Source organism: Poeciliopsis prolifica, unplaced genomic scaffold (genome assembly GCF_027474105.1).
Source record: "Poeciliopsis prolifica strain line A6 unplaced genomic scaffold, Auburn_PproV2 SCAFFOLD016, whole genome shotgun sequence".
NCBI lineage: Eukaryota > Metazoa > Chordata > Actinopteri > Cyprinodontiformes > Poeciliidae > Poeciliopsis > Poeciliopsis prolifica.
In genome coordinates this window covers 5,581,492-5,590,562 of record NW_026562391.1, presented here as the reverse complement: position 1 = coordinate 5,590,562, position 9,071 = coordinate 5,581,492, and the positions used below count along the sequence as shown (strand labels likewise).

At 43.2% G+C, this 9,071-nt stretch overlaps 1 protein-coding gene across 1 annotated transcript; it reads right to left on the bottom strand.

The window, feature by feature from the left end:
* Window positions 1-1,412: 1,412 nt before the first annotated feature.
* inab (internexin neuronal intermediate filament protein, alpha b) lies at window positions 1,413-5,828 on the bottom strand. Its single transcript, XM_055040950.1, has 3 exons — window positions 4,556-5,828; window positions 3,765-3,889; window positions 1,413-3,648 (listed from the first exon to the last, which is right to left on the bottom strand). The coding sequence occupies exons 1-3, from the start codon at window positions 5,582-5,584 to the stop codon at window positions 3,384-3,386; spliced, it is 1,419 nt and encodes a 472-aa protein (XP_054896925.1). The 5' UTR covers window positions 5,585-5,828; the 3' UTR covers window positions 1,413-3,383.
* Between the last annotated feature and the right edge of the window lie 3,243 nt (window positions 5,829-9,071).

The window sequence follows — 9,071 nt, the reverse complement described above, 5'->3', positions numbered from 1 at the left end:
GCAGTAGCGTTAGCCACGGACGGAGAGAAGAAGCTCCATTTAACGCAGATTCACCAAAACGATGCAATAAGAACTTGAGAAAACTTTCCCTTGTCCAAAAAGTCTCAGGGTGTTCAACTCAGATCCTAAATAACTGGTTTTCAGATAAATAATTTACCTCCTCAGCAGCACATTGTGTTTAGCATCAGCTTGCTAATTATCTTTATATTTGATTCTGGTATGCTGTGCTAGGGGAGCTCTTGAGGACTTGAGATGAACACCCCTGAATCAAATGCTGTGGCCAGAATTTGGTGCAAGTTTGGTTTTTGTGGAATAAACTGGGGAACATGCAGGGTTGCAGCAGAATTTACGTGAATTGAACTGAAGAGGGTTTTAATTGGAGGCTTTAATCAGCATGGTGGAGGATGAACCTTTCCACAGCTGACAAGGGCTTTTTGTGCTTATGAAGTGAGGTCAAACAGGCTGAAGTGCAGCTCAGAGGGGCTTCTTTCAAGTTTGAAGAGATGCTGAAGGATTTTGTTAAATGGAAGCCCCGTTACAGGTGTCCGTGCCCCACCCTCTACTCAGCAGCACTGCAGGGGTATAAATCTTTGAAGAACTGCAATCTGCGTCATGGGCAAACACGCAAATCTGCCCCACCCAGCTGAAAGAGGAAAGAAGGTCTGATAGGTGAAGATGGAGTTGTTGAGGTTTGGGAGAGAAAAGATTTTAGTGTACAGGTCAACGCAGCAATTTGGAGAGAGTTTTTCCTCACATTTATCAAAATCCATCTGTACAAAGGGCCCGAGAGACAAAGAAAATATATATATAAGAAATGTCTTGAAGATCGCATTGTTCATGTTGCGTGGATAAGGAATCGGGTCAGGGTTAGTAGGAAGATTAAAAATATAGCAAAGATGTAGCCAGAGCTAAAATGGAGTGGCCCAGTCAAAGCCCTAACCTAAATCCAATTGAGAACATTTTTACAAAAGAAATAACTTGAAAACTAATGTTGACGGATGTTGTCCATCCGGTGTACTGAACCTTCTGCCTGTAAATATTTAAAACTGGCAAAGAGCGACCCTAGAAATACTGCAGCTGTAACTGTAGAGAAATGTGGACGTACAAAATACCGATTGAGGGCAGAACCAAAACAGCCTGACATTCTTCCCTTCACTGAAATCTGAGACTTTAATGTGGCAAAATGAGAAAAGGTTTTGGGGAGCATTGTCGTACTATAATGTGGTGTCTTAAAAAGATCATTTAAATCAGCTCAGCTGTTTGGTTTTTTTATGTGTTCATGACTTTGAGGATGTCAATGATTAAGGGACACAAAGATGCAAAACTGTTATTTGAAGCTTTTTACATGGTAGAATGCTTAGATCATCCAGCACACAGGCAGTGAGACACAATAAAACCAGATTCAGCCTCGGTCAGGTCAAGTCTTTATTGATATGGTGTCACATGGCAATACATATATAGCAATCACAGTAAAGAGAACAGCATGTCAAAGTACATTCAATCCCTAAGCTTTAGAAGTAATGGTAACTAATAAACACTACTGAAGACATGGCGGAAGATGAAAACACCCCACTGGACTGAAATATACACATTGACCAGAAGCTGCTGGTGTTTTAAGGCGTTTTACATCCTACAGTATTTATTCTACGATATATTTCAGTATTGACGGTTGAGTATGGATTGGTGACATATTGTACTTGTTTTGTTTTTTTTTTCCTTTTGAGAAAATTGTGCATTTAGAAAAGTTTGGCAGTGCCGCAGTTGTGGTGACATTTGTTTGTTGTTGTTGGGGGGTTTTTTTGTTGTTGTTTTTTTTTTTTTGGTTTTTAGTGTAAGGCTTTGCAACCATGAGCCGTTCATCCATTGTCAAAGCGCGTATTACATAAACGGCGACGGCATTCCATAAAACCACAATGCCCCAACGTCGTTTCCGGTCATGTTAGGCCACTGTGCAGAAGCACGCGTACACAGTACTAAGATACTCGTCACAAGCTTCAGGTAAACACAACCAAAAAATCAGAGCAGCTAGTTGTACAATTAGCAGTTTCTTTGCTTCTACTTGTGAAGACGTGAGTGCAGTTCGTCACGGCCATTGACCGCCGTGACCTGGGGTGAGGCAGTGCACAAGCAGGAATTAATAAAAAATAAATAAGCTACGAGTCTCATAGTTACTCTAAGAGTGAAGTAGTTACTACAACAGACATTTGATCCAGTCATGGCCACAGTTATTGAGAAGGAGGTTGAGTTGTTTCTGTGATCCAGCACGTTTTCATTTGGCTCCACGGGGTTTTTGTCGCGGTCGGCACGGCCGTCAGTGATGGCCTCAGTGATGTGATTGTGGGGTTCATGGAGAATGGGTCTTAAACTATCTATGCATACGATGAATCACACCCAGAGACGTGAGACGAACAGAATCTCATGCGTTTTGTGCTGAAGTATAATGATCCCATGTATATACTCAACCAGACTGAAAAACACTATTCATTCGTTTTGAGTCAATTACAAATTGGATTCATGTTTGTAAAAATGTTTCCTCCCTTGCATCCTTGGTAAAACATTGTGCAAATAGTTACTCGTTCCCAGCTTAGGAGGTTCATTTCTACTTTAGTGCTTTGAAGATAATCCTTTTCAGTGTATTCACATTATCAGCAGAGATCAGAGGCCTAAAGTTGCATCTTAAGAATGATAAAAGCGGTGCTTACCTTTCATGTTCAAACGACCTGAAGTCGAATGAGCACTGAGATGGAAAATCAGTCAAGCATGGCACATACATGCAAACAAAGCTCAAGTGATACGTTTTCAGAAACTGCTCGCTTCAAGTCTTAGCTTCATGAAAATGGCAACGCTATGGCACAGGAACATTGTTAATGAATTAAAATGAAGACACCAAGCCTTTCCTCTGGCCACCTACTGTTATGACACGAAAACAGAATAGCTCAACTGAAAACCAAACGTTTATCTGATGTTGGACTGTTTTGCTCGGTAAGGCAGACTGTTTCTTCCTGAAGTTGTCAGTGATAAAGTACAACACCAGCTGATGTGTTTCCAGCCTATTTTGTGTGTGTGTGTGTGTGTGTGTGTTACTGTGCATCCTAACAGTCAAACACATGTCCCTCAATATGTGTTGAGATTACATCACAGCTTGAGGTAAAAATTTGCTCACTGTCTCTCCGACATGATGACGCAACATTAGTGATGAAGACTGCTACCAAAGTGTCTGCTCTTGTTCAGCCATGACTTTGTGAATGACATTTCTTGCAATAAAGTGATTGCTTTCTGTGGAGTTATGACGGATTTGAATAAGAATAAACACGAAAAGAGGCGTGTGTTTGCGGGATAGAGCGAAGGTTTAGTGGTTTCAGACCCAGGCTTAGAGGAGGTTTCTAGTTTTTCTGATTGGTAGGGACGTCTTCTTGCTGCTTCTCCATCTTCTTGGTTGTCACGACGGTCTCCTCGTAAACTTCGCGCTGGGACACCTTCGCGGCGGGCTTGCTCTGCGGCTGCTCCTCCTCCTTCTTGGAGGTCTTGCCGGAGCCGGAGTAGATGCGGGTCTGATAGCTGTAGCCCTGCCCAACGCCGGCGCTTATGGAGGGGCTGGGATAGGCGATGCCTGTTCCGATGCGGGTCTCCTCCCCTTCCAGGAGTTTCCTGCAGAGAGCGAGACACACAGATGGGAGCGTGTTAGAGAGAACATGCAATGAAACGCAAGCCCTAAAAGAATTGTGTGTTTGGTTTCTGTGAGGTGCCAGCGCGACCGGTCATACCTGTATGCAGCGATTTCTATGTCCAGAGCCATCTTGACATTCAGCAGGTCCTGGTATTCCCTCAGATGTCGAGCCATCTCACTCTTGGTGGTCCTCAGCTCATTTTCCAGCTCTGCCATGCTGTCCTAAGCAGGATTAATAGATCAGAGCTCTGGGTTAATAACACACTTTGACTCTAAAGTATTGGCATACTCTTTGTATGTGTTGTTTCATATACTTCTCTTGTTAAATAAATAAATGTTTTATATTTTTGACATATTTTTGAAACATTTTAGGATTCTTTTCTCTTTTTTTCGGTTAATGTTTCTGATGAAAACTGATGGAAGGGATAGAAATGGCTGTGCATTCAGTGGGCGTTGTCGGATGCAGGGGAGTGTGCTTCAGCACCAAGGACAGAGCAACTGCAGCGAGTTTTACGGTTCTTCACGGGGGAAAAAACGACACAAATAAATAAACACAATTAGAATAATAGGGAAAAAAAATCTAACAAATTAGCAGAGAAAAAAAATTAAAACATATTATTTTTAAAGTAATTTTAATCATTGTGGGTTTTATTCTTTTTATTTTTAGTTTATTTATATTCTTAATTTTTTTTCGTTTATTTTATCTTTTTGTGAGTCTATTTGCTGTTATTGTCTGTCACTCTGCTGCACAAAAATGCCCCCCATCTATTCCATTAATATATAACTGATCACCCAGATGAAATCAGTTCATCGATTTCCATCGAGACTCTTGCGTCAACGTTACATCCATCACAATATTAAGTAGATAAATAAATAAACAGGAGTTACCTGGTAGGTGTTGATCTCCATATTGTGCCTGTCCTCCATCTCCCGCAGCTGCTTCTCCAGAGACTCGGTGGTCCCCCTCAGGCTCTCTATCTCGATGGTCTTGGACTGAAGCTGCCTCCGGAACTCGTTCGCCTCCTCCCTGCTGGCTCGGATGGCGTCGTTGCTCCGGCTGGCCTGCTCCGACAGGTCGGCGAACTTGTTCTTGTACCACTCCTCGGCGGACTGCAGGTTCTTGGACGCCATGGACTCGTACTGGCTGCGGATCTCCTTGAGGGCGGAGGTGAGGTCCGGCTTGGCCACCTCCATCTCCACGGACACCTGCGCGGCCTGGATCATGTCCGTCAGCTCGGCCACCTCCTCCTCGTGCACCTTCCGCAGGAAGTTGATCTCGTCCAGGAGGGACTCGACTTTCTTCTCCAGGTCCAGGCGCACCATGGTGGCGTCGTCCACGTCCTTCTTGAACGCCTTGAGGGTGGCCTCTGCTTCCTCGCGGGCGCGGAACTCCTCCTCGTACTTCTCCCTGAGTTTCTGCAGGTCGTCGTCGATGCCGTCCCTCTCGATCACCAGCTGGGACTTCTCCCCGTTCAGCTCCTCCAGCTGGGAGCGCAGCTCTCGGATCTCCTGCTGGTAGAGCTCCGCCAGGCGGGACGGCTCCGCCTGCCGCTGGCGCAGCGCCACCAGCTCGGTCTCCAGCACTTTGTTGTGCTGCTCCAAGTTGCGCACCTTCTCGATGAACATGGCGAAGCGGTCGTTGAGACCCTGCATTTGCTCCTTCTCGTTGGTGCGGATGATCTTGTACTCATTGTTGAGGATGCTGCTCTGGGTCAGGTCGAAGGCCTCCAGCGGAGCGGAGAAGGAGCGAGCTGACTTTCTGCCGTAGGAGCCCACGGAGGAGATGGTGGTCCGCGACAGGGAGGAGGAGCGGTAGCCTCCTCCGCGGGAGGACCCGCGCGACGGAGAGGAGGAGAAACGGGGAGAATCCCCGAAGATCCTCCGGTAGGAGGAGAACGTATCGGATCCGTAGCTCATCTTCGCCTGCGTGGACACAGAGCGCGGCAGTGGGCGCGTCTCCTTTATACACGCGGGGTGGAACCCACTCACTAATTAATGCCGGCAGGAAACATCCGGCGTTCATGCGTCACACGGTCCAGGAAAACCTCAGGATGGCGTTTAGAGAGCAGCCACAACCGGCAAAAAGTCGCTCAATCAGAAATTAAAGCGACATTTTGGGCACACGCGCTCCAAACAATGCGTCGCTGCTTTGTCCACGTCCATCTGCAGCTGTTTTTCCATCTGCGTAAAACTGATGCGTGCTGGGATGCACTGCAGTGACAACATGAAATTGGCTTTGAGAGAATACCAAAAATCAGCGCGTCAGAGAAATTCAGTTCAGATTAGAAATTCAAAACAGATGAAAGTAAATTCGTGACATCCGTCGGTCGGGAACGAGTCACAAAGCCACGGCTGAGTCTGGAGACTCGGGAGAAAAAAAAACAAAAAATGTGTAAAAGTCGTGAATTTTTTCCAGAGCGGCTCGTCTGACTTGATCAAACTAAATCGTCTCATTGAGGAGGAAACGAAAGAGACAGCATTTAAAGCACCTAGGGTTTCATTAACCTCGATGAAGGTCAGAGTTCGTGAATCATGAACAAAAAAAAAAAAAAAAAAAATCAAGAAAACGAGCAGAAAAGACATCAGTTGAGGCAAACGCACATTCACGTCGAGATGTTAGGATCAATACAATAAATATAGCATTTGATCACATTCAGCCGGTGTGTTGACAATTTAAAATCATATTACTGCTTTAAAAATAAAAAAAAATCTAACTTACAAAAAAGCTTTTAATGTCCATAAGGAAGGACTTCATAGCCTAACTCCTTTCACTTACCTCATGACCAGTTTTATTATTATTATTATTATTATTTTTTTTTTTTTTTTTTTTTTTTTTTTTCTTTATTTTTTGAAGTGGAGGTACTGAACATGATCAGCACCCGCTTGTGTCACCTAAACAGTAGCAAACAGGCCAATGATCATATTCCAGAGTGACCTAAACCCATCAGCACAACCCACTGAGATTGAGATCATCATTGCCATCACCGCATGGAATTTCCAATGCTGTCACATTCTGTAGGAAACAAAACTGTCGTCATAAAGTCATAAAATGTAATTTCTTTAAATCCATGCCGTCGTTGGTTTGCAGTTTGGGGGACGAGATAAAACAGAGCAAGTCTTTAAACGAGCTTTTGCTGCCATCTGGTGCCTGACAGTGGCACGACGCAACAGAACTGCTCGCGTTAATAAACCAAAAAATGTTAGTTTGTTGAGTAGACGCGGTTTGAAAAACTTGCTGGGCGCACGAACCGCCCAACAGATGGTTGGAGGCAGGTTTTTTATTTCATAAAAAGTCCTCAAAACTTACAAAATGCATCACATGCATTCACATTTGCTTACCGTGTCTCTGTCGTTTTTATGGCTCGTTACTGTTAAGGTTCAGTCAGTCGAGCTCGTTCAGTCCTTTCAAACATAGCTTTTCAACTGATTATAGCAGTGTGTTCAAATTTAAGATACTATAAGAGACTTTGAATCTGGAAGTCTCACATCTATAAAGCGCAAACAAGCAGTGCAGTCTTGTCAGTGATACTTTACCTGTATGGGTTGATCATATCTAAAACAAACCAGTGCATGGCCCTCTGACATCAAGAACATGTGCATCAGAGGCAAGAGCCTGGACAAGTTCAGTTTGCACAATAATATTTCATTTGGAATGTAATGAAGAGTAATTGAGATAAACAGGTTGATCTCTCGTCTACTGCTTTGTTCCTCATCATTCACTTTGTCTTGTTGAATAAAAAGACTGAACTGTGGCTCAGGAGTGGAATGTTCTCTTCTTAGATTCAAGTACATTTAGCTAATTTTATTATTATTATTTTAATCAAACTCAAGGAGTCTGGCGGATTAGAGACAAAGAACAGAATCCAAGTTGCTTCATCTGGGCTAAAGTTAACACTTATCTCTCGAAAAACATTGTAGAGGACTTTATGACAGGCTGTATATAGATGCTTATTTCATTTTCCACCAAGACTTCAACCCTGCCCAGGCTGCCAAAAGCACTAGTGGTTGCTTTAATGCCAGTGGTATCACTGTGTCTGATTGACTGAAAACTCCTCTCAGTATAAACTCCACAGAGGAACATGAGAACAACCAACGCAGAGCTGAAGGTCACTCTTTTATTCCTGTGGTGTAATGCACGTTTCTCAGAAGCGAAATTTTCAGCTTTAAGCCGTAATCAACTAAACAAACAGAGTCGGAAGCTTAAAATACATCTGTGAGCTTAATGAACATGTTTGAGTTTCACCTGAATTTTTTTTAATTTAAGTTAAACGTTTTTGATCACATGCTAATGTTTTGAGCTGTACTTGTTGGAAAGACCCATGAAAATGTATCTTATCTCTCAATGTATCGCTTTGGCTCCGATAAGCGTGAAGCATATAAGAATGAAGAATTTTTCTAGAGTATGACCTGTGTCTGAAACCCCCCCCCAAAAAAAAAATCTAACTAAGCTTGAAATGGGAGTAGCCCAAATATCAAAAACCAGTCCATCTTGCACATATTGATCAGTCAGTTGTTGAAATGGAGCAGTCTGCTTGAGGCAGAATGCTTTTATGTTTAATATGGGGTTACTCTTAGAATGGATGTCACTTAAGGCTGCAGTTTGCTGTGTTCCCGGCACATCTTTTCTAACCAGACTTCCTCCTTCCACCGAATTTTCTGTTAACATCCTGGGATGCAGAACTCTGTGCACCACCAGCTTCTTCAGGAGTAACCTTTGTGTCTCCACCTCCTTGTGAAGTGTGTTGGTGACACAGCTAAACAAACAGCGTCAGAAGCTTAAAACACATCTGTGATTTTAATGAAACTGTTTGAGTTTCAACTGATGACTGTCTTCTGGACAGACTGGACAGACCGTTTAAAGGCTTCAGAAACTTTTACAGGTTGACTAGGGTGTGACACAGCATGTCTTCATTAATCATTCAATCAGTTAAGCTTATTTGCACAGCAGATTTCAGCGACAAGACAAGTTTTGCATCATAAAAACAAAAAGTCAAAGTCATAAAGTTCACCACACAGTGAACCAGTTAACGTTGCATTTTGCTCTGTGCCATCGTTAAACATCAAAATGTAGGTCAGTGTTTCATTTATTGTGGTTTGCAAACCAACTCTAAACAGGTGGGTTTTTAGCCTGGAGAAGTAAAGGAACTCAAGTGTTTGTGGTGCTTAGAAGCTGACTGCTGCTGCTCCATGTTTGGTCCTGGTTCTGGTTCAGAGCAGATCAGAACCAGAAGACATGAGTGATCTGATAGGTATATACACCAGAAGATCTTTGATGTATTTTGGTGTCAGTGATTTATAAAAAAAAACAACAACAACAGTATTTTCAAATCTATTTTATGAGTGACAGTGTTAGGACTTCAGAACTAGGATGATGTGCTCCGTTTCCTTGGTTTTAATGAACTTT

Coding starts and splice junctions, on each gene's coding strand:
- inab (XM_055040950.1), bottom strand. CDS start 5,584: ATGAGCTACGGATCCGATACGTTCTCCTCCTACCGGAGGATCTTCGGG. Junction 3,890..4,555: donor TGGAGATCAACACCTACCAG/GTAACTCCTGTT, acceptor AATCCTGCTTAG/GACAGCATGGCAGAGCTGGA. Junction 3,649..3,764: donor ATAGAAATCGCTGCATACAG/GTATGACCGGTC, acceptor CGCTCTCTGCAG/GAAACTCCTGGAAGGGGAGG.